Source organism: Amblyomma mixtum, chromosome 1, assembly GCF_055824585.1.
Source record: "Amblyomma mixtum isolate Tamu chromosome 1, ASM5582458v1, whole genome shotgun sequence".
Taxonomy (NCBI): Eukaryota; Metazoa; Arthropoda; class Arachnida; order Ixodida; family Ixodidae; genus Amblyomma; species Amblyomma mixtum.
This window is the reverse complement of record NC_143012.1, coordinates 321,980,185-322,005,762: the sequence shown is the minus strand read 5'-3', so window position 1 is coordinate 322,005,762 and position 25,578 is coordinate 321,980,185. Positions and strand designations below refer to the sequence as shown.

The 25,578-nt window shown below is 47.2% G+C and overlaps 1 protein-coding gene across 1 annotated transcript; it reads right to left on the bottom strand.

Annotated features, from left to right (window-relative positions):
• Nucleotides 1–218: 218 nt before the first annotated feature.
• LOC149372698 (glutamate receptor ionotropic, delta-1-like) lies at nt 219–25,578 on the bottom strand. The gene is made up of 8 exons (XM_089586859.1): nt 25,534–25,578; nt 23,974–24,074; nt 20,324–20,414; nt 18,610–18,771; nt 15,927–16,065; nt 15,183–15,400; nt 14,088–14,374; nt 219–561 (listed from the first exon to the last, which is right to left on the bottom strand). Exons 1-8 carry the CDS (start codon nt 25,576–25,578, stop codon nt 219–221), a joined length of 1,386 nt encoding a protein of 461 aa, XP_089442985.1.

The window sequence follows — 25,578 nt, the reverse complement described above, 5'->3', positions numbered from 1 at the left end:
TGGACGTCTGAACGTTCAGCACGCTATACGTATTCTTGCTGACTGCGCTGCAGTTGTATTGTTTCTTGCCTGTGCATTCTGCGCTACGTACGCATCCCTGCAGCTGGATGAGCAAAGAACAGCGCAGACAAAGCGGTTCTACGAAGGCAGCCCGCATCTACTATAACTGAAGGAAAAGAGCGCGGCAAGATTGCAGCATTCGAGCAGGTCCATGGACATCAAATTCCTCCGCGACGCCAACGGGCGCGCCTCCCGGCTGGCAGAGTCTGGCGACGCTGGGGCGGGCTGTCCCCGCCGTAGCTGCGGCAGCAGCGGCCGCCCCGCTTTCCGGAGAACCTGTACACGGCCAGCTCGATGAGGAGCGCTGCGAGGGCTGCGCAGCTGCCGGCCACCAGGAGCTGCATGACGGCGGCCACGTCCTGGAGCTGCAGCGCCTTGGCGCTGCTCATGGACTGCGCCGACTGCGCCGAACTACCGACGCCCCTCGACCGGCGCTGACTTCGCTCCACCAGCAGGTTCTTCCAGTGGCTCGCCATGCCGGACTCGACCACCCACCGGCTCCTGCTCGATGCACAGAGAATGGCTGCTTGTTCCTGCTTTACAACTGCACGACCAACTGATTGACTTGAGTTGGCAAAACTTGTCAAGGTGTCAGGAGCACGTTTCTACCCAAATGAGTAAATTGGTGTTTGAGGAAAGGAAATGGCGCAGTATCTGTCTCACATATCTCGGCAGACACCTGAACCGCGCCGTAAGGGAAGGGAGGAGTGAAAGAAGAAAGAGAGAAAGAGGTGCCGTAGTGGAGGTCTCCGGAATAATTTCGGCCTCCTGGGGATCTTTAACGTGCACTGACATCGCACAGCACACGGGCGCCTCTTGCGTTTCGCCTCCATCAAAACGCGGCCGCCGCGGTCGGGTTCGAACCCGCGTAGGTGGTGGTGAAAACATTTATTACGAATGACCAGGAGGTATGTTTGGATCAGCCCGTAAGGGACTGATCCTTACAAACACTAGGTGGAGGTCCCTAGTATGGGACCCCAGTGGCGGTTGCCGCCGCCCGGGCGCGCCCGACTAAGGCTTGTTGGGCCTGTAAGTCGTGGCAGCCGAGCAGGGACGCCTCCCAGTCCTCCCGGGTTGGGTTGGGGATGGGGGGAATAGCGGGGTTGGAGGGGCAGGCCCACACCATGGGATAAGTGTCAGAAGACACTGCACTACAGTGTGGGCAGCTGCCGCTAAAGGAGGGGTCAAAATGTTTTAGCGCTGCCGGGCACAGCAATGTATTGGTGAGAAGGCGGAGAAGGAGCCGCTCATCCGCCTTCTTCAGGCCTTTACATGGGCTAGGGTAAAGGCGATGACAATTTTGATATGTTGTAATATCTTTGAATGTATAGACCGGATTAAAATCGGGTTCCTGATCGGACGGGGAGGAGAAAACAGCCCGGTGAGAGAGCGCGCGGGCGGCTGCGTCTGCTGCCTCGTTTCCTGCCAACCCCTGATGAGCAGGGGCCCATATGAGGTAACGGTGTGCGGGGTCCGTATCCCGTATGCAATTTTGGTATATTCGATAGGCTAGGAAGGGAGTGCAGCCTTGTTCGACGTTCCGACAGGCCCCTCGCGAGTCGGTGATTATGTATTTTGAATTGGAATGTGAGGCCGCGTACTTCGGCTCGGTAGACGAGCGCCTTACCACTGAGCCACCGCGGCGGGTCTACCCAAATGAATGAATTAATTTTGGGCTTTATGGCTCAGAGAGAAAAGAAGAGGAAGGGTAGGCAGGTTAGCTATAAAGGTGCTGGTTTGGTTTGGTTTATGGGGTTTAACGTCCCAAAGCGACTAAGGCTATGAGAGACGCCGTAGTGGAGGGCTCCGGAAATTTCGACCACCTGGGGTTCTTTAACGTGCACTGACATCACACAGTACACGGGCCTCGAATTTCTCCTCCAAAGAAATTCAGCCGCCGCGGCCGGGATCGAACCCGCGTCTTTCGGGCCAGCAGCCGAGCACCATAGCCACTGAGCCACCGCGGCGGCCTATAAAGGTGCTCCATTCGCTAGTCAGCAGAGAAGCAAAGTGAAAAGGAGATGTGCGCGACAAAACTAGGCGCAGTGCTTTAGGCTGTACGCACCGAATTGATAAGAGGTGGTGAGAGCTCGTTCGGTAAACGGCAGGTCTTTTGAATCTGGGTGAATATGGTGCAAATGAATATCGCTCATATTCTTGCGTTAGAAGAGCGACCACTTTCTTGATGGGTGTGATGATACTCAGGCCCAGAGGCAGGCCCTGACGTGGGGCCTGTAACATTGTTTAATCTACTACACATTCGCAGAGCCTACTATCCTACCTTACTTCATGCCATTATCGCATTTGCGAAGTCGCGCCGTGAATATGCCGGGCCCTGCATTGGGATTGGATCTTCGCCCTCCGCAACTCTTCCTTAGCGGCGTAAGTACTTTCATCCATTGCAAAACGTTTGAGCGACACCAGGTGTTGTTGGCTCGTGTCGGGATTTCTATCCATAGAACTTAGTACTACATCAGTAGATGGAAACCACGCAATGCACTTCTCGTTAGGCAACGAGATGGACGATGAGAAGTACGTGCAGATGCGGCCAAAATAATATGGGGCACGCATCGGCGTTTCAGTTTTTCTAACACGTTCCATAGAAAAAAGTATGAACGCTACTTGGGTTTATACGCAAGCACACCAGCGGCATTTCCTAGCATATGTTTTAAGTACCTCTTAATCATCGCCGGGTAATTTAAGCGGTGCTTGATCACCGAAGAATGCTCCGTATTATTATGGCCGCGACTGTATATGTACAGTAAGCGTCAGATGAAACGCGAACAAGAAAATGAAAATTGAAAGAGTAATACGAGAAGATTTTTAGCTGATGACAATAACTGCGGACCTGATTTTCATTTTGATAGCGCAAAGACCATTGTATGGAAGTTGTAATGAACCGAACTTGTATTTCTTCTGCACGCTTGAGTTCTCCTGTTTCATTTGATGCTGATGAAGTCTTAATAGAGTTGGTTTCGAACGGCCCTGTGATTTCTTTTTCGTGGAGTTCGGTGTCTTTTCGAAGAACATTTGTTTGCGTCGAACTCGTCTTGCGGAGAATAAGAAAAAACTGCTATAGTTTTCGTATGCCGCCATGCTTGGGCATTGTTTTTGACGCGTCCAGTAACTATGGCTGCTATTTCTTTGTTGTTTTTTTCTTCAGAAATTCTTTTTCAATCATTGCAAAAAGAAAAACAATGGCGCGCTCGGGGTGCATTAAATGAATTATTAATCTTTTTTATACTGAATATTTTGTCCTATGAGTGTATGTATACAAAGCCACAAGGACGATCGGAGCCGATTTCATAACGATTTATTAACTGCCCATTATTTAGCCCAGTAATGAATGCACTGCAATAATGGCTCTTCCAGCAGACTACAGCGTCAGTTTCTCACGTATTACAGTTTAAAGCACTATGCACCTGTCAATGTACACTTTGTTTTATTACTCGGATGTCGACAGAATCAGTAATGATCTAAGAGCTCCCAAACAGTTAAAGTAATGCATTGCATGAAGCGGGAGGAGCCTGCTATGATCCGGACGTCGGAAATCGCGTGTCCGTTGTAAACTTCCTATCGGGTGTGGCATCCGGCATTATGCGAATCCTCCTACAAGCCGTCACAGAGCGACGAACGGACGGCTTCTAGGGAGCGACGGTGTAAGAAGCACTTTCCTCGCAACACGGACGGAACGCCGCGCCTCCTTCTGCAGAAGAACTGGAGGCGGAGGCAAATAAAAAGTGAGTCGCCCTATCTAATCTTTACATATTCCTACCCGCTGTTGCACGCGTTGCTGCACGCCTTGAATGTTGTCCAAAAAGAAAATATAAGAAGTGAAAACCGGTCCATACGCATACTCTACAGCACACGCTGGCGTCCGGACGCATTCAACCGATACAAGCTCAGCACATACAAACACAAACACCGGTCTGCAGCAGCGTGAGTGTTCGCTCGACCAGAAAAATCAAGGCCACCCACCTCCCCAGTTTCGGCACCAAAGCGCTGTTCCGCTCTGTAAATTCCTTTCCTTCAGTGTTTCTGCATATTTGTGCATGCGTACTTTATATTTTGGTGGGCGTTCGTTTCTAGCGATCCGCCGTGCTGCGGTAAACGTGTCCTTTTAAGCTGGGGAGCGAAAGAAAGAGAGAGACACAGAACAAAAAAAAAAAGAAACTTGTGTGGACTGTCTTGATCTGAGTTCAGATAAGAATATGGGGGACAAGCCGACCTGTTGCATCTCGGTTGTTCCAATGCATTTCTTAGTTTCAAAATATGTCCTTTTTCCTGAAGCCCGCGAGGCAGCCTGAATCCGAAACACAGGTAGCACGTACCAACCTGATTTTTGCGACTGCGGCCCGCTACCTCACTTGAGTTGCGTTTGACATATTGAAAATGGTTCATGCGCAAACCTGATTTCCGTGGTTTAGCCGCGTGCATCAATGTACAAACATTTGCGTACATTGCTTCGGTGGGAAGCAAAGAACGACAGCTGACCTACGTGCGATCCTGTTCGGCTCGTGCTACTGCTTTTCGTTGGCGACTGTTGAACCGAGGATACAGATCCGAATACTTACGCTCGTATGGTTCTGGTCTGGTTGTACAAGCATTTGCTTAAGATTACCAGTTTCGAGAAGGGCTTCTGAAACTTGTTTTTCATGCACTGAACTATGAGGCGACTGTCGTTGATGCTCTGCAGCTTGGGAAGATACATGTAAGACACAACATAGAAGACGGGCCTCAAACCAGCATTTATTTTTTTTTAATTTTGCGTGTTTCGTATAAACTTGACAGATGTGGGTACTATCCCAGCCGTGGCGGTCGCATTTCTGTGAAGGCGAAATTGTAGAGGCCCGTGCACTGTGCGATGTCAGTGCACGTTAAAGAGCCCCAGGTGGTAGAAATTTATGGACCCGTCCACTACGGCGTCCCTCATATCCTGAGTAGCTTCGGGACGTTAAACCCCATAAAACCATCAAAACCAACCATATAAACTTGACATCCTATACATTGACTACCTCCGTACCAGCCTGCTAAAGTTAATCGTACGGAAATAGCAGTGCTAAAGTAATCAATAAAAGCTAATCATTTTTTTTCCAATTCACGCCGTTTGACGCGCACCAGAGGTTACATAATCGAAGCTCCACACTCATCGACTTGGCGAACAAACACTCGACGCTGAACGCACGCAAAAATAATTTTTATATTCTGCATTATCTGTGTCATCTCGTTATTAGTATGTTACAGCGTTCTGGTTTTGCCGTTTACGCTAACCTCAAATCACTCACTGAAAGTCATCTATGCATGGCTGCCCGTGCAGTGCATTGGTAACATTAAGTACACGTGTTAGTGCCAAAATGTTCCTTTCTTATTTTTACCGTCAAGCGACTACGCTTTGCGCACTATTTTCGGCTCATTGATTGACATTAAATTGTGAATAGTGGCCATACGGGGGAGGGGGGTTGTCCCAAGCAACGTAAGTCAAGGAATAAAAAAAATATGGTGTGTGTTCTGACACTTAAATTAAACACGTAGCCGGTTAGCAAAGGCCAGAATATTATTATGAAATAGGTAGCTGAATAGTTACCTCAAATCATATACTTGGGTTATGAACCATCGCAGGATTGTGCAAATTTATAAACCTTGACAGAATGTCTCACTAGTCGATTTTAATGTTGTTAGCAATATCGTAAAAATTATTGCTTCCGGCCCTCTGAAGAAAACCCGTGAATACTGACATCCTTGCCGCGAATGCCCGTTTGTTAACATCTGTGATGTGCACACCACACTGGTGAGGGATTTTTGGAACGCGGCGTGTCGGCAGTGGTGCGTCGGACAGCGGAGCGCCGTACTTGCCAGCCCCGCGTTGCGCGTGGGCGCGTGCGAGTGATGTGCGCGAGGCAGGCACGAGGAGCGTAGAGCTACGTGTCAGCAAACCGAGGTGTTGAGGAAGACACCGTAGCACAAGTCTGGTCGTTCAAGCGTGGAAGTGGCAGCGGTCGGACGTTGGGTTCGAGCTGCCGGTGACTTCCCTTGAATCATCGACGCAAGACCTTTAAGCCTCATTCAAGCGTGGAGGTGGCAGCCGTCAGACTTCGGGTCTGTGCTGCCAAGACTTCCTTGGATAGGCTGCATAAGCCTACGGTGTTTGCGGAACGCCGTCGACAGGACCCGGCTGCAGTTTTCCTGCTGCAGCTGCCCAGTTCTTGGGGGCGACTGACAAGAGTTCGTCAGCGTCTCCCGTGTCATCTCCGTTCCTCATCTTCTGGCTCTCTACCACCGCCTCCCTGAACGCAACGCCAGCGACGCATCGCAACTCGCCAACCCACGTCTGTGCTATCTGCAAGGCATTCCCGCACCACCTGGGACGCTTTGTAGCCGGTGAACTCTCTCCTTTTTATCTGTTGTGTTTTACGCGTGCCTAGTGTGTGTTTTCCTTAGTGTGTCGTTCCTTTCGTTGGCTTCTTTCCTTTAAAATATAAACACGGCTTCGTTTTGTTTTGTTTGATTTCTTTGTTCCTTTCCTCGAACCTGCACGCGAAAGCGTTCCCCTTCAGCAGTCGGGGACGCGTCACCCCGATTCGCGACATCTCGCACCTACAATGGCACTCTCTCAGTGGCTGTTGTCATCGCGCCCCCATTTCTATAAAGTCTAATTTGATATCAATGTGATTGCAGGAGCAAACTTGTGCGCCTGCGGTTGTATCGCATGTTGTGCTCAAGATCCCCCTCCCCCCTCTCCCCTGTTAGAGGGAAACTAAAACTTTCAGGAGAACATTCTCAGAATCTGCGCCGAATTGCACCAAATGCGATTAATATGAATCCTACACTCCGCGGCGGCTGAATTTTGATGGAGGTGAAATTTTAGAGGCCCATGCACTGTGCGATGTCAGTGCACGTTAAAGAACCCCAGGTGGTCGAAATTTCCGGAGCCCTTCACTACGGCGTCCCTCATAGCCTCAGTCGCTTTGGGACGTTAAACCCCCATAAGTCATAAATCATAAAATCATAAATCGTCCAGGAACATTTAATCTGGTTTTCGGAGTAACACCAGGGGTTATTAATCTGATTGATTTATTTATTGTAATTGGTTATATTGTTATGAACAATAAAAGGTACACCTGCTTGCCCTAGAGGATCACCGGAAGTATTACTTCAGTTTTCTTCTCGCAAGATTAGCCAATTTCCTCTGCAGTTCTCACCGGAATTTTTATTAACGTTTCGAAGCTGCATATGGGCTATGAGGCCGGCCTCACTGAAAGGCTTTGACCTAATTTCGACCACTTGGGGTTCTCTAACAAGCACTGATGTCACATAGCATACATACTTCAAGCATACAGATATGTTTGTTTTTTTTTCGCTTCGCCCCCGTAGAATGCGGCCTAAATGGCCGGGATTCGATCCCGCGACCTTGAGCTCAGCAGCCGAAAGCAATAACCACTGAGCCACAGTGGATGTTCCGTATATATAAAGGAGGTTCCATCAAGAATACTTTATTTTCCATGAAGATCACTACTGGTCTGATACTGCATGCCTCCTCATACCGCACCCACTATGATACTTTATATCAGGGTGTCGAACCGGAACTGAACCCGAACCCGAAACCGGAACCGAACCCGAATTTTCGCCCGGAACCGGAACCGAACCGAACCCATATTTTTTTCGCCATCTTGGAACTGAACCCGAACCGGAACGATTCAAAGGAACCGTTCCGAACCGGTCCGGGACCGGGTTCAGCCCCAGTTTTTTTGTATACCGGCATACGTTTTGTTTTCCGACAAAACGAGATGATCTATCGCATAGATTTACCCACCCGTGGCTGTCTGCGCTGGGAAGTGCGAAAATTTTATACCCAGTATACGCGACAGCAAACTTGCAGGAGATGTGGTTCCTGGGAAGAAGCCTAATTGACCCTTCTGTAATGTACTACCGCCAATTCTAAACACTTGTATGTACGTCAGGTTTATGTGAAATCTTGAGTTAGTACTCCTCCCCTTTTACATATTTGCATAAATCTTTAATCAAAATGTTAGGACTGCTCTAACTCAATAAAGTACTATAGACGCCAAACTTTTGCTTGCGTGCTTTCTTCTTTCAAACGATGCGTTAGACGTTGCTGTACATGGAGCACCACGTGGTATTCACCAACACATTATAAATAATTTATATTTGAATTTCTTCTTGACCCTGTTCCGGTTTCACCAACATAACGATGGGTGTGACGTGTAGTGGAAATTAGGTCGCGTGAGGGGCTATAAAACGGCAATATATCTGCTGATACGTCGTTCGTTGTAATGATAGATCTTGAAGCCGGCTGATTTAAGTGCTACAGTGAGTCAAAACAACATATCAGCGTTTGTATTAGTTTTCCCGTGCCTCACGTGACCTAATCTTGAACTCACGTAACAGCCATCATTCGGTTGATGAAACCGAAACAGCATGGAAGAATAAATTCTTTCTAAATTATTTCGCGGCAGTAGCCGAATACCGCACGGTGATCCATGCATTCTAATATCTATGGCGTCATTTGAAAGGAGAAACACGCAATAAAACTGGGTGTCTATAGGGATTTTAGTAGCGATTGAGAATGCCTTCCTTTTCTTTGCGTCATTTCCCACAAACAGACAAATTATTAGCGCGAGCAATGTTATGATGGTGGTTTTTGAGAAAAGTAAATGGAGAAGTCTGTCTCACTTCTTGATGGACACCTGAACCGCGCCGTAACAGAGGGAGGAAGGTGGGAGTGAAAGAAAGAATAGAAACAGGCGCAGTAGGGGTGGGCTCCGGAATAATGTCTACCAGCTGGGGATCCTTAAAGGGCAACTGCATAGGTTTTAGAAATCGACGAGCTTAAAAGGGTCAATTCGTGAAACTGCCAGGTGAAGTATGCGAAGTCCTTTTGGCCTAGCATTTGAAACGGTGACGTAATCCCCAATTAAAACTGCGACGGCCTTCAAGCTTCTCCGCAGCGCACAACGCTAAGGGGGGACGCATGATGACGTCATCGAAAGTATCCGTACGTTTCCAACGCATAAACGCCTTTGAAAGAAAAAAAACCAACGCCACCGAAGTCAAAGCCCACCGAACGTTGTTTGGCAGCGTCCAACGAGGCACGGCAGGGCGTGGCTGACGGCAGCAGTAATTTGAAATCATACCTTCCGTGACATCACATTGAACTTCACCGCACTCCACTGTTGTTTTGAGGAGAAGTGCAAAATTTAATCGTCGATTACGTCACTATTTTAAATGGTAGTGCAAAAAACCTAGCATGCTTTACCTACAGCCTATATATAGATTTGAATCGTTGAGTATCGCAAAATTCTCAAAAAGTGGCGCAGTTGCCCTTTAACGTGCACTGACATCGCGCAGCCCACGGTGCCTTTTGCGTTTCGCCTCCAACACAACGTGGTCGCCGGGGCCGAGTTCGAACCCGGGTACAGCGATTAAGTAACCGAGCGCCCTAGCCACTGAGCAACCGCAGTGGGTAGTGCAACATTTACTTTTGTAGGCGCTCATTGTCTGAGACAGCAAGTTCTTAACAAAACCCCTCACGATGGGTCTGTAGGGCAATAAAGAAAAAAAATGGTTCAATGGCTGTGGAGCTCGGCTGCTGATTCCAAAAATACAAAAACCAGCGTGACGTCGAAAATCCCCAGCTGGTCTCCGTTAATCTGGAGCCCTCCACTACACCGTTTGTCATGTAGCCCCAATGTCTACTCGACACGTTAAACTCGAGATATTACTACTAGTATTACCAAAAGAAGGATGTATAAATTGGTGCAGCTTCTTTTTCTTTTAGAATCCGCATATTCTTTTTTGCACGCGACGGAAGTAAGCAACGAAAGGCGGGCTCTTGGCAACGGTGGAGATGTACTAATAAGAAAAAAAAATACCGATTACACAAAAGGACAATGCGGAAATACATGCGCTCGCTGGCATGCGATAGTGATTCCGCCCAGAAAGATGCTACTGCGATGAAATGTAACTACGATGAAGTGATTTCGTTATGCCAATTCGCTGAAATCGTTCTGCTTCTAAGAAAGAATTGCTGCCAGTCACCAGCGCGCGGCTCCATCCGCTGTTCTCACACTGCCCGATCTCGAATTCTCTGTCTGGCGACTTATATCTACTTCTCGCAGTCATATTTGCCGTTCTTAGTGTCTGACACGCGAGGCTTAACCTTTTTTGGCGTTTTTTTCGAAGAACGCTTGGCCGACTGAATACGTTGAGCCTTCACAACAATCTGCCTCGGCTATATTGGGTACAGGTGGGTGATGAGGGGTGGAGAGATCGGCGAAAGATTTTGAAGGTGCATTTTTACCAGTGAATGCTCTGATGTACGCCCACCGGAGTGTGAATCAAGGATGGAGGCTGCACGCACGCAGCGCGGTTATTTTTGGGAAAGCAGGCTATACTGCTAACGCAGTAAAATGAATAATCAGAAGAGTATGCATAGTCTAACCTCTGACTCCGAGCGGGATTCGTACTAATGGCGGCGCAACAGAAAACTCTTCTTACAGATGCTTTAGACTATTCGGCTATCTTGTAGGCTTTTTTTTATGGTTGTTGCATGGAATATTTCGAACCTCTCTGACCCTCCTCATGCTTTACTTGACCGCGTCGAATTCAGTGATCTCGGCATAAGGCCTCATGCCACCATAACTCCCTGCCTCCGCCCGCACATGCTATGCATATGCATACCACGTGACTAGCATGGCCAGCAAGGATTTCAGAATTATCTAATCGCTGTTTTTAGTTGATCCGCGACCATGGTCAGTAGCTTCGCTTTTGACGATGCCCCTTTCTCACGCGTACCGCGCTTCTTCCATTCGGGATGCTTTGCCGAGCCGGCGAACGCGTAGGCAGTGATTGCCCTCGTTGGCCATTGACGCGGCTTCGGCCGGCGGTTACTTACTATTTGGATAGAAAATTACAGCATGTTGTTACCATGCTTTTTTTAGCGTACGCCGGACGCCGGACTTTCAGGTTAGCGCTGCGCACAGCAGTGCCGCCTTTTAATTCCATTTCTGGGTCGACGTGTTCTTTCCGGGGCGGTGTCGTGAAGGTTGAGGGGCGCTATTTCATCTGCGTGCTTAGCGGAAGGACGACCTCTTCAACCTCGGGCTAGTTCAACACGCCCCTCGTTCGCTATAACCGAGTGGTGTGGCCAGAGTTGTTCGCTGTATCTGCGACGAATTTCCGTTGCCCTTATGCATATTTTCATGGTAGCACCACACCAGCTCGCAATAAGCGAGCGTTCGTTATATCACATCCGCTGACTTCGCTTTAATACACCAGTCTCAAGAAAGTCTAGGTAAGGCTGTAGATGTATGGGTAGAGGAAGTAATGCCCGATCGCAACATTTGTCATCTGCTTTGTGGAGAGGCCGCACAGGTAAGTAAAAGCGAACAGTGAGAAAACCGAATGAATCAGCACTCGCGAGCATGTCCAGAAAAGACAGGCGAGCACTTAGTCACCTATTAAGCACAGCTGCCAGAAAGGGGTTGTTAGTAGTTTTGAAAATAAATGCCTGAAACAAGTTGGTGGACAAATGGTGCACGCCAGATTAATCACTCTTTATCACTCTATCAAGGACGCAAAAAATTCTGTTGACGAAAAGATTGCCTTTCATAGCGCCCCAGGAAAAGTCCCAAACATTCTATCACAAACAAATTTCTTACTTTACTTAATTTACTTTCTTTTACTTTCTTACTTTACTATAGTGAGAAGCCACGATTAGCTGAGTTTTTGAAGCTACTGAGCTATAGGGGCTCGGGATATATAACGTGAGTCACAAAGGCGATGTCGAATAAGTTATTTAAATAAAATATGTTTGGTAAGTTCTGGATGTTGGGGAGAGCCAGTGCTCCCACGAGGCTCTCATTGGGTGGGGGATGGGCGGTAGAGAGATTCTCGAACATTTTCTTACCATGTAGTAAAAGAGGGGGGGGGGGGGGGGGGGGGGCTGGCAAGTCGGTTTCGGGGTGACGGAAAGGTATCTGCCTGTATATGTATACGTGCCAACACATGACAGTTTCGTTTCTCAGTAGTGCGCGGGAACGTAGAGGGCACGTGCGGCGGAAATTTTGGTTCCCCGTAAGTACACTGCGTACGAGAAAGTCCCAACTGACTAAAGCTTCAAGGGAGACCTATTACTTGCGCTACGGGGTCTCCCAAACTGCCGAAGCAGGAGGGTCTTGTAGATGCAAAATCTATCGGCTTTTCGTCCTACACCTCATAAGGTGGATTATAGCGTATATACATAACCGATTTCCATTAATTTCGAGTTCATTTCATTTTGCGGCTCTTGCCGTAAATTCGTCTTTTTGCTGCGGACAATAAATAAAATAGGTAAAGTGAGAACATCTCACATTCAAAAATTTTTTCGTGCTCAAGTAACACAGTAAACACGACAAAAGGAAGACGGGAGACGACACGAGCGGTGACTAACAACTGGTTATTTTATTCTGGGAAAAGTATATAAAGGCGCAGGACACAGGGAACAACCGCAAAAAACAGAAGAACAAAGGTTAAAACTTAAAAACCATACTGCGCATGCACATCACAGTCGAGTCTTTTTAACGAAATTCGAAGAGTATCTTCCACAGCAGACGGAACTCCCCTATATCCTGGACCTCACACAACGCCAAGAAAGCCTGACTCCTTATCTGCCAAATTGATAGATGGTGATAGATGGTGAAATCGGCCGCAAGGAAATCTGCCTGCTGACTGCGCAAGATCATTACGACGCATTTTGAATAAGATATAAACGCATGCTTTTGCCTGGTTTCACCCATTGTGAACAAGGAAGCCGTAGGGCTTCCGAAACGTCAGTACGTTTAATTAAAATTTTGACTTGGTCAGTGACCCTATGTTTTTTATTATGGTGAAGCAACACACTCATCGGCTTCCTTCCTGATCCCATTGGCCTTGACCAACTCCCTACAAATGCAAACAGGGTTATTAAACAGGGCACTTATCTACTGGGGGAAGCAATCGTTGCACTCGCTGCAATGCAAAACCAAGTTTACGACACCGCTACTTTTTTTCACCCATCTGTGATGTTCGAACAATTGCTCATTGCTTCCCCAATTAGAAAGACAAGTCTCCTGTTTAATAAACCCTGATCGAATTTGTAGGGAGATGGTCGAGGTCTTTAGGATCAGGAAGGAAGCAGATGAGCGTGTTGCTTCACCATACATCAATTTCGTTGATAAGGAGCCTGCAGGCTTTCTTGGCAACTGTGTGAGGTCCAGGAGATAGGGGAGTGCCGTCTACTATACAATATAGTCTTCGAATTTCGTTGAAAAAGATGTCATGACTCGACTATGATGTGCATGCGCAGTATGGTTTTTTTAGTTTGAACCTTTGCTCTTCTGTTTTTTGGATTTTCACGGTGTCCTGCGCCTGCATATACGTTTCCGAGAATATAATAACCAGTCGTTAGTCAGCGTCTGTGTAGTCTAGACTTCCTTTTGTCCTGTTTCATTAACCCTTATCAACTAGCCCAGTTTTATGTTCTCGTAAACAAATCTTTGCATTTTTTATTTTGTACAGCGATGTGCAAGAAGAAAGAAAACGCATAGCAAGGTTGACTGAAACCCATCGGCGTTATAATTTTTTTTTGTCCTGAACCCGTTTGAACCCGTTTGAACCGGTTCGAGACGGTCCGAACCGGTTCGAACCGGAACAGAATAACCCTCTGGAGCCGAACCCGGAACTGAACCCGAAAGGTGTGAACCCGAACCCGAACCGAACCCGAAAAAATGCCGGTTCGACACCCTGCTTTATATGGCTCTGGTGTGTTGGAACAAGTCGGGCTACAAGATGGGGGGAGGATTATTGTACTTTTATGTTCCGGGACTGCAAACGAAAACACCGTCCTCAATTTCTGGGCCACCTGGGCGCTGTGAAATCCTCGTCGAAAGCGTCAGCCATGAATTGCTGGCCTGTCATATTGTGGAATATCACAATACATAAACCGTGCTCTAAACGTAGGGCGCCTGGCTTTAATTCTTCGGCGTGCTCACCGAATGTGCAGGGCCCTGGCGACGACGGGGTCCACGTTGCGGTTGAGCCACATGCACATGGACGGGTAGAGGACGGCCTCCTTGGCCAGGTAAAACTCTCCGCGAGGCAGGCCCTGGTAAAAGCGGCCCACCCAGTAGTGGAACAGGAGCGTGTCCAGGAAGATGACTTTGCGGCCCTCGAGCACGTCGTCGAACATGGACTTGACGAAGATCTCGCGGCCCGACAGCACGGTGCGACGCTGTAGCGCTCGGTTCCACACGAGCTGGTGGTCGCGCCTGTTGGACACCTACGTGCCACCAGAAAGAGACTTACAAAGGAAAAAATAGATCCCGAAGATCTGAAGCACTCTCTTCGAAGAGCACTACAAACGGAGGGCCCCAAGAAGCAACAAGGAATTCAAGACTATCGAACACGGCTCGCTGTGGCCGTAAGGCAGAGATGACAGCCACGGTCGACATAGAAGCAGTGAGGCTGAAGACATTGTGTGCAGCTTTTTTGACCTAACTTTTATGCAACTATTGCTGAGGCGGATGATTGCGCTAAGCTTGCTTTCGGTAGCAATAGTATCTACCAGGCTTAATCTTTAATTCCAATTATATTCTGTGCATGATTATTGTTAGAAACGATGGCACATCGAAATAGAAGTTTCAACATCTAATGGCGTATCACAACCTTGTGCGATGAAGTCACAAGTGCGGTGCGTTTTCTAGCGATCAAAGGTTGCAGTGCGCTAAGGGCAATACACGTAAACATCTGGTCAATTCTTTAACTGTAACACCCGCGTGTTGAACAAAAGGACGTACAGCGCTCTGTGACATATAGCAGAACGGCAAAACAGGCTGAAAACTGCACACAATTTGCGCGTATGCATGTTTACTCGATCATTTCGCGGCCTCGTTTCGTCACAAGCCTCTGCATGGTCGTTAGTTCGACTCTCGGATGACACTGTTAAGGAAATGAACAGCTGTACGCCAAGTTAATCGTTCTTAGTGCTCTATGCTAAGGAAACGCGTTCGACAGTGCCCACGAGCGTTGATTAGTGTAGGAGCAGCCCAGTAACTGTTTCCCCTTCAGTAACTCGTCAGCCAGCGTACCCTGAATATTTCATCGAACGTGCTGCCCCTGATGACGACCGGGGTGACGCCGCGGTGGTCGACGATGTCCTGGATGGTGTCGATGCGGGGCAGTTCTTCCTGGACGGTCATGCTGGCCTTCATGTGGCCCGTGAAAGTGTTCATCAGCACGATCAGCATCATCCACCAGAAGGCAATCACTGTGCGCATGTGGGGGTCGTCGTGAGAACGATGCGAGGCTGTGAGCGGGAAGGTACCAATGAAAACAAAGCTTATGGCACGAAATCTCAAAACATTCTCTATGACAACACTTCATACACGACTCTGTGCGGATGCGTCACACAGAAGGCAGGATCCAGGTGGTAAAGCACGTCAAAGGGGGAGAAGTGGAGCATGTAGACTAACTGCAGGTCAACTAAAGACCAGAAGATTGTGATGGTGTCTCAATCTAAGACAAAGGCTTCGATAAATATGCGTGTCTAGGTCACGATAACATGCAAGGATTAGTACTCGCTGCACAATGCGAGAGTGAGGAAATATATCTCGGATCCTCACCCAGTGCTGCTCGTTATTAAGCGCGTGCACCGCTCACAATCCCAAGCGCGACGAATGGAAGTTCAGTGAACGCTCTCTGCTTTTCTGAATGGATGGTTGAACGGAGCGCTATTACAAATTCTATTGCGTACCTACTTCGGAGACTGGTTGAACGGAGCCGAAGCAGAATTATCGACTCTGAGAACGTGCGCCGTAATTCTTGTTCCTTACCTTCGATGAGCAGGTTTCCAAGGAGCTCAAAAACGTAGCTGTAGAACAAACTCGCAAAGCTCTTGAGAGTCTTCCATCGTTCGTAGAGTGAGAACAGCACGCTCAGGAAAAGCAGGATTCCAGCTATGATGACCCATATCTGCAGCAGAACGGAGCAAATATTTAAAACAAGTGCCACTTTGCAGAAAGTTATAGCGCAAACGAAATTATCAGAGACAAAAAAGGCAAAAAGTCTGCATGTATTTCTGCTGAAGAAATCAAAAATGCATGCGCTTAAGCATCTGCGAAATGCTACTTATCTTTAAATAACGGTTAACCCGAACGTGAAAACATGTCCAACAATTAGTGCACTATACGGGATTTGCAACTTATAAAGACAGCAATGACATGAGATACGCATGTTGTGTGCGAGCAGATGCCATTGCGTCGCGTTGTTTGGACATCCGAAGCTTTAACGCGCCGCGCTGGAGGACGCTAGAGCCAGGCCTTGCATCGCTGTCGGTGAGAGTGCGCGCAATTCGGTAGCTGCTCTAAAAGTCGCCTGCAGGTGACTTTAGCGGCCAGAACGCGAGCAGCTTTGCGCCACGGCGCAGGGCTACTAGAGGCTTGACCATGCCAGAGCTGAAACTGACAAGAGCTTTCTTGTAGCAGCTCTTTTAGCCGACGAAATTGCAATAGTAGCAATTTCATTCTTTAAAGCAGAGAAAATGCAGTTTTGTAGCAGATCTTCCAGGTTTTGTAGCAGAAAGAAATTACGATTTGTAACAAAACTTCACTTCCTGTAGCCTAAAAAAAAAAGAATAGCCTTGTAGCCGCATCTCGGCTTTTCGAGCTGGAGTTAGATGCATTAACACAAAATGAAAAAATGTAAAAAGCGTAATTGCGCAAGCCGTCGTCACACTTTCGCCGAACACAGTGCCATTTCGATTCAGCATGAATGAGTAGAAAATATATAAAGAAACTAAACATAATGCGAAAATAATTATATCCTTGAAACTAAAGTATGCAGGTGTTACTTCCTATCTTTTTCGATAAATTTTGCTTTGGTAATGCAACTGCAAAGGAAGCATCTAGCACAGTGACGTTCGAGGGTGCTATCAAAAAAGCATTGAGAGGAAACGGTAATGCTAATTAGACGGGTCTGAAGCAGACGAATGTTGGCAGCTCGGTTTGTAATTCCAGCGGCACTACCTTTTCTACACTCCATTTAAGTAGTTCCTTGCTGGGCAGTCTCGCGACTCCATCTACCCAGTAATCTTAATTCTTCCGCCATTACTCGTAACTCTCTATCCCATCAAACTAACTTCATGGCAACGTGGGATCTGGAGGAGAGGATCTCTTACACACTGCTTCGTTTAACGGGCCTTCCTATCCAGAGCGAATAAGGCCAAAGGGGCGTTTTTCCTCTGCGGCGACTACATAGCATTGCACGTACTAGTGCCGACAGCCCTTATAGAGCACCGAAACCAATATTGCAGCTGTACGCGATTACGAATAAAGGACAACCAACGATTGGCGCATGCAAGTCTTCAAAAATCAAATGGTCGTTAGGGAGAATGCACAGGGACGGAAAAAAGTAAACGGAGAACGCCGAAATGCGCTGTTGCGACTGAGTTCACGCTTGTTCTGATATTAAAAGCAATGGTGTGCTCACATTATTTAGTATATGCGCTCACCACAACTGTACGTTTTTGCCGCATGAACGGGCCATGCGGCATGCTTCTTTCACTCTTGTTCTCGCCCCTGTATGGCTCGGCGAAGAGGACAATGAATATAGGAGGTCCAGCGACGGACGCTAATTTGGTGGAAGTTCTCTAGTAGCTGCTTCTAGTAAAAACAAACTAGTTCAGCGGCAGTGTGTAATGATGCGTAATACTTGAGCAGAAGTGACCCCCAGTGTCGACCAAAAAAAAACCTCTGCAGTTAAACCATGTGCTTTACTATAATAACACACCACTAGGATCGGCTTACGGTTTCCAGCGAGTTGCTTTGGACAAATTTTGCGATGACGAATGGAAAGGCATAGTACGTTCGAGTTTGCTTCACAATCAACACAAAGAATAGCCTCAAAATTGAAACTTGGTGGCACTGAGGGTGTAAAATGGCCTCCAAGCAAGTCAGAGTGCCCAGTCAATGATGTTCAAAGAAAGCTCGAAATTTATTTGTGCCCGACGTTGGAATATTGTCACGCAGTGGTGACGGCAGTCCAGGCAGTGAGGATGACAGCGAAAGAAGGCCTCCAAATGAAACTGTTTATTGGGTTGGCCTGCGTCCGCAATGAACTGAATGACTCAGCGGCGGCGAAAGCAACAAACAAGTGCGCTCGGCGGATGTCGTACGGAATGCCCGCTGTTCTCGGCCGTGCTGTATTTAAAGCTGGCAAGGAAACTTCGAGATAAGGAACCAAAAGCTACAACAGCAATCTGGAAAAATGTGAAAGCAGTTGCGCGTGGCCGTGATCAATCGAGATAAGTCTAGTCGCATCTCGCGTCACAAAAAAGCGATAACGCCGCATTCCGGCGGCTCTCAGCGTGAACAAACAAACTGTACAGAGATTCGCGGCAATATTTATCGCGAAATAACCAACGGTAGCCATAAGACGTTAGGAATGCAAAATTCACGTTTTCGTTTTGGTGTATTCTCGATGAAAAAAACTAATTTTTTTAGTGACGAGAAACATGACCTGCGTGTCGAAGCCGCCGATATGGCCAGCCACGTTCGAGACGTGGCTGACCAGTCTTCCGGCCACGTGGCAAGCGATTGTGTCGAAGTAGTTTGGCAGGGCGTGGCCAACCGTGAACCTCTCCTCGGTCGGCGTGGCGGGACCGATGGCCAGGTCGGCTTCCTGCGCCACCACGGGATGGTAAGTACACAGCTGCCATTACTGTTCCGAACAGAGCACGCAAATATTAGTCTTTGAACTTGACTGAAGACGTTCAGCAGCGTATGAAGGCTCGCGATCACTCTCTGAAATACGAAATACAAGCTACTGTTCTCTACTACTGTTCTACTACTGCTACTGTTCTCTAAGCGGACCTACTACCAGTCCCTTCTCTAGAGCGGTGGGAGGGTATACTGGCCAGCTCAGACCCGTTGACGCAAGTCCGGGCCACTGAGTGGGCTCACGAGGTCGCCAAGAGCCATGGGCTCGAAGCCACCTAGTATAATGCCCACTAGGGCTCAGTGCTGACAATAAACGTTTTCCAATCCAATACTGTTCTCTCAAGAGAGTATGGTTCCTAGGAACATCATTTGTGAGCTTTGCATCAGTGTAAGCAGGACGCATTTCTGAAGGATTCACGCCTTATCCTGGAAGTCATGTTTAAAATAAAGGCCTTGCATCGCATTTTGCCTAGAGAAGAACGTCGTTCCGTTCCGAAGCACATGCAAGCGATGCACTCTGAGACAACCTTGTTTGAAATCAGATGATATAGTGAGTGCGCATCCCGTATAGCACACGAGCATGAAGGCATTGGTAGCAGCATGCGATACGTTAGCACTGTATGTGTGGGCTCATGAATTCTTGCAACCTCTGGTTTCAGATTTCAGTGCTTATTGACCAAGCGTGATTCTCCTAGGGAAAAGAGGTCAACATACCATTACACGAGCCCGTTCTGCGCACGTGCTAAATTTTAATAGAGGCAGCTGCTGAAGCGATTCATAATGGAAGCTTTCTTTTAGCGAGCAGTTTAGTGAAGCGGTAATTACAAGTAAGCAACATTTTTCAGCGTGCCCTTCTAGGCCATATAGCACGGGGGAAGCTGCAGACGGCATGAGCAAATAAGAGGCCTGGTATACGAAGATGCTCGCACGTAACAGCGACTAAACTGATAGGAATGTCGTCTGCCGTATGACTGTCTATTCTAGCGCTGACTAGGCTAGCGCACACGCCGTCTGAGCGCTAGCATACATCCAGTATTTGTGTAATGAGCCCTAAATTTACTGACATCAGTTTCAGCTTATGCATCACTGCATGGCTTCCGCTAAGGCGTCCCACAATCTGGAAATGACGTTTGCTTAAAAAGATGGGTTTAGGCTTTTATTTCAGGGGCTCACTTGAACTGCACCCGAACACGAACGACGCGTCTTGTGATAGCCTCTAGTGGCGGACACAATTAAGTCATGCACAGCCGGCACTGACTGGATGTCTTGCTGATAAAAAAAAAAGAGCCCGCCTTTTTAATCTACGCTTTTCTGTCCCCCCACCAACGACGTTTCGACGCATGGAGTGGATAAGAGAAGAAATGCTTTCATCTTAGAAATTACGAGCTCAGTGCAGAAATAAGATTTCATGTATTCCCTGAAATGCGTCGTGCACTTGAAGCTATGTTGGGTAAAATATAAGCAGCAAGATACGCGGCTGGTGCAGGTGTCAGGAATGCGAGTAAGAGCCTCACATTTCGGTAGACCATGCCCAGCTGGCCCGCCCAGGCTCCCTGGGCGTTGCGGCCAGCCCAGACAGTGTCCGGAGGAAGCCGCGGGTCCACCCTGCATTCACACAAGCATGGCCGAAGAGTACAGCCGAGAGAGGGAAAGCTACTCTCTCTTCAGTGAAGTCTATTACGTCGCAAAACGACCGTCTTTCTCGCATACAGAAAAATAATGGCTTCACTGCATATCTTTAATGTTTGAGGGCAAAGAGGGTTTTAAAACAGGTAATCCGTCGTTAAAGGGAACTGCATAGGTTTTAGAAATCGACAATTTTAAGATGGTCGAATGTGTGAAGCTTGCAGGTAAAGCATGCGAAGTCTTTTTGGGCTAACACTTGAAATAGTGAAATAATCGCTGATTAAAATCCGGGCGCCCTTCAAGCTTCTTCGCAGCGCACAAACGCCAAGAGGGAGAGGGGGGCGGGGAGGCGCATGATGACGTCATCGAAGGTATTGGTACTTTTCCAACGCACAAACGCCTGCTTTGAAGAAAAAAAACTAACGCCACCCAAGGCGAACCCTGCTGAGAGTTGTTTGGCAGCGTCTAACGAGTCAGGGGCAGGGTGTGGCTGACGACCGCGAGGAGGCGCTGTTTGAAATCATACCTTCCGTGACGTCACGCTGAGTTTCTCTGCATTACTCTTGTGCATTGAGGACAAGCGCAAACTGCAACCGTCGATTACGTCACTATTTTAAGCATGCAAAAACACTTGGCATGCTTTACCTACAGCCTATATAGATTTGAATCCTTGAATATCGCGAAATTCTTAGAAAAAGTGCTGCAGTTGCCCTCTAAGCGTGTACCTGAAACTGCTGAAACTGTGACCCACTTCCGCATGTTAGGCATCTATAAGGGCTAATACGGCTGCAAGGGCTCTCTCAGGCGAGAGTTGGAAAGGGCGAGGAGAGTATAAACATACCTTTAACAACATGTGATAACTAGCAAGAGAGGTACTGCGCCTTGTGCGGAATCATACTAAGTTCAGTGGGCTGCCCCACTACAGGCAAGGTTCTTGAGCTGAGTTTTTCAATTTCGCAGACGTAGATAGCAGTATTTGATGTCAAGTCAGGTAATAAATACCCTGGGCTCTTCGTTTTTGGGTAACCCAGTTTCACCCGATGCTTGCACCTGGAAATGGCTTCGTAAGAATCTGGATAAAGCCTATTTATACCCAAAAAGCCACCTTCAAGAAAATGTACTCTGCCAGCGCAGAAAGCCAGCGATTGTCTTGCAATGACTTTTTGAAAGATCTTTTAAATTAGCTTACACTTGCAAGCTATGGCGGTGTTCAATATGTGGCTAAATTTGAAAGTGCGTTTTAGAAGCAATGGGTCCAGAACAGAGAAATTGACCTGACGGCTCAGTGTTGTCATTCTGTGAATCGCTACCAAAGCTAACGACGTCCTGCTTCAAGCCAGTTATGCGTTTAAAACAGCCGCTGTGATGTTCAGTGAATGTTTTCGTAGAGTTAGAAGGCAGGCAAATCTAGAACAGGTGCGAAAGTGGTCACATTACGATGGTTATGTGCGCATTTACATAACTACAATAAATGAAACGTAGATACCTGATTTGGTAACAGTTCCTTGCAACCTGCCACTTCCCACATTGTTTATGAAAATAATGAGCAAAAATATGACATTAATGTCCTCTACAAAAACGAACGCCAAAAAACAATTATTTTGCTGGAGAAATTAATCCATGAAAACCAAAAGTATGGAACTTTTTTTCAAATGGCCTGATTGATGCTCGAATCTGAAGAACATTGGTTTGGTTTATGGGGTTTAACGTCCCAAAGCGACTAAGGCTATGAGAGACGCCGTAGTGGAGGGCTCCGGAAATTTCGACCACCTGGGGTTCTTTAACGTGCACTGACATCGCACAGTACACGGGCCTCTAGAATTTCTCCTCCAAAGAAATTCCAGCCGCCGCGGCCGGGATCGAACCCACGTCTTTCGGGTCAGTAGCCGAGCACCATAGCCACTGAGCCACCGCGGCGGCGAATCTGAAGGAGAAAAAAAAAACAGCACCCAATTTCTAGCACCGAATTGAAAAAAAAAAACAAAAAAAACACGATAATGAAGGGCCTTATGAATACCTGGAAGGCGTGTAGGCTACGATAATGGGAGCCCTGTAAAATTGATATTGCAAAGAACATGGCTCGGTGTCCCATTGAGAACTTCGGAAAAATCTACGGCTGAAACTTTTTTAAACGATTTACCAACATCAAACAGAAATCTGCGTCTTCATATATCCATTCGCCCCACTATCTGTTCTCTCGAAGGGATCACAGCTGCAAAGTTCGACCTCACTTCTCCAGGACTAATGTTTTGAAATATTATTTTATTGTTTGGACCGTTGAAGATCGGTGTGGCTTACCTGCATATGTGGAGTGCTGAAACTCTGTAGATGCGTTTTTCAAAGCTGTTTGCCACCCGCAATAATGCCCCTGGCGCTTCAGGTTCTTTTTGAATAAAAAATATAAAAATGCGCGCTTTTGTGGCTATAATTAAAACGTTTACAAAGAATAATTTGGGCTATTTGAAATATTATCGCCACGGCTATCCTGGAGGTTATCCGTCCCTCTCGGAGCCTAGCACAGGCCAGAAAATAAAATTCAAGCACCCATCGCGACCTTCTTTCTATTTGAAAACGTTGATTTTAAACACAGTGCGCGCCGCGCTCTTGGGGCAAACGAAGAACACGGGGAATCATAGAAGCGAATAAAACTTCAAGGACAAACTAAGTTGCGCGCCCGTTGCATGTTCATGTAGAACAAAGTTCGTAGCCAGTGGCCAGACGTCCAGCTGCGAGGTTTCATGCTTTCTCCTAAGCGTCCAAAGTTCCCGCATTTCGCGTGAGAACTGTTTGCAACCGTTAAATTGCGTAACGTTCACTGCTTGCGTATACGCTGCACTAAATGCAATGTATGAAACAAGCAACGTGTGAATGCGTTCAGGACCTGTTAGGCTGAAATTTTCCCACTGCCCATTTTTTTTTTTTTTTGCTTGCATAGGGCTTCTCCTAATACGTTTTGGAGCGCATGCATGAGCATCCTCGGATGTTATGTGCAAGTTACCGATAGAACAGTAAGCATGAATTCCAATGAACAGGTCAGCCTATGATTATCGCAGTGCTCCTTTACATATTTGGTTTGCGCGTTTATTTTGTATTGTTATTCGTCGAATCGCTCGTGTTTCCTCTGTTTGCCCCTGGAGCTTTTCAGTCACGCATTTTTCTTTTCCTTCTATCATTCGATCAACATAGTCTGATTTGCTCTGTTTTCTTTGCGCTATCTGCACCGTCCTTCTTTGGTTTCCTGTGCACAAACTATTTACTTAAGTTTTTTGCTTTTATTTGGCATTTACTTTGTCTCCCTTGTGACCCCGCTCCTCTATGAGCCTGTTAAGGCTCACAGTGTTAATAAATAAATCATATTAAATAATAATATGCTAACGCAGATAGAGAGGCGTGTACATATGCAAACTCGAACAATGCATGTATTATTTCTCCTTAGCGTCGTTACGCGGCCTTACAGCGCGGAAACATGAACGTGTAGATGCTGCTGGTGATAAAAACCCAGCACGAAATATCTTTGCGGAAGATGCCGCCAGCCGACCTGAATCCCATGGACTGCTGCAGAAGCGAGAGCACGTAGCCCGCCAGGCCGTCAAACGTCACCGTTCCGTTCTTCGTCGTTACCCTCCCGAAAGGGTACATCTGCAGCGAAGAAGGTTAGGAAGAGAAATGCTGTCATCGTGATTTCTTGGACTAATCTTGTCGTGAATTCACCGTCGCGAACTAGGCCTCGTCGAAAGCAGGCGGGAGAAATCTAAGGAATGGTCTTCCTGAATGCTCAGCGTCTCCAGCCTAATTTGCGCTGCAGACAGCAGAATTCCCGCTCAGGGATCGAAAGGGTAAGTTATATACAAAGAACGACGCACGCTTTCCTTCATTGGTCGAGAGAGGTCACGTGACATTGAGGCGCCGTCACTGCCTGCGCACCTTGGCAGGTGGCAACCTGGCCACCTATTTGTGAGCAACCTGCCTATCGTGGCAGGTGGCAATTAATGATTGGTCGAGGGAGGTCACGTGACATTGTGACGTTATCACAACCTGAACACTGGGTTGTTACAACCTAGTTTCAAGTTATTAACCTAGACAGCATTATAGTTCACGTCGGGAGCAACAATGAACCGTCTGGCGTCAAGAAATTCGCTGATTGGTCGACAGATGTGGCGTCACAGGGTCATGTGAGAACAAAGGAACCAATCACCGGCAGCTACCCAGAAAAGTCAAATTGAAAAATGGATCGAAATCCATAATTGATGCATAAAGCATTAATAGTAATTAGTAAACAGATTAAGTTGGATTAAAATTGATTAGTATATTGATTAAGTTCAAGTTTACTGTCACTTAATAGAGTGCATGAGAGTATGTATTATAGAGTGCATGAGAGTATGTATTAAAGAAAGAGGTACGTCCCGAAGCGGAAAGCTGTAGTGGGAGTTTTGTATTGGTTGTAGTAGTATTAGTAGTAGAAGTATTAGTAGTGTGAAGTAAGGAAATAATGGATTAGTGGTAATCGAAATCAGAAGCAGAAAAAGAATGTGATGTGTGCAAATGTCGGCACCGTCACAGCGTAGCGGATACCTGCTACCGCAGCTAGCAGTCCGAATATTGCAGTTGATGGCCCTACAACTGCAAAGAAACTGACGCAAGCACACGCCGAAGTTTCAACAGAAGCTGCGACAGACCTGAAATGTAACGTTTTCGCATTGCACTTTTAAGGTGACTTAAGCGTTCACATAGTTCTTTTCTTGCGCATCTTTCGCGAGAAAATAAAATAGCTCCCAGCATGGTTTTCCTGTGTAAAAATTCTCGCTATGGGATCAGGGCATGGCCAACCCCTCCGCCCTCTCCACGTATGACATGCACGTGCATCCGTCCCTGCGTTACAGTAGCTGTGAAAAAAAAAAAAACTAAGACAATTTGCTCGAAAATAACTAGTGCACAAACATGAAAGTATTGCTTCTTCGACACCCCCTCGTCCTTGCATTGTCCATATAGCGTCGTGACTGTTTTGGACATAGAAATGTCGAGCAAATTATAACCATTCTTCCCGTATACTGTCGTCATATGAACGGCCGAGTAACCACTGAAAAAAATGCCTACTCACAGTGAGCCCAGTCACTCTAAGAGTCACGTTCTCGTAACGAACCAT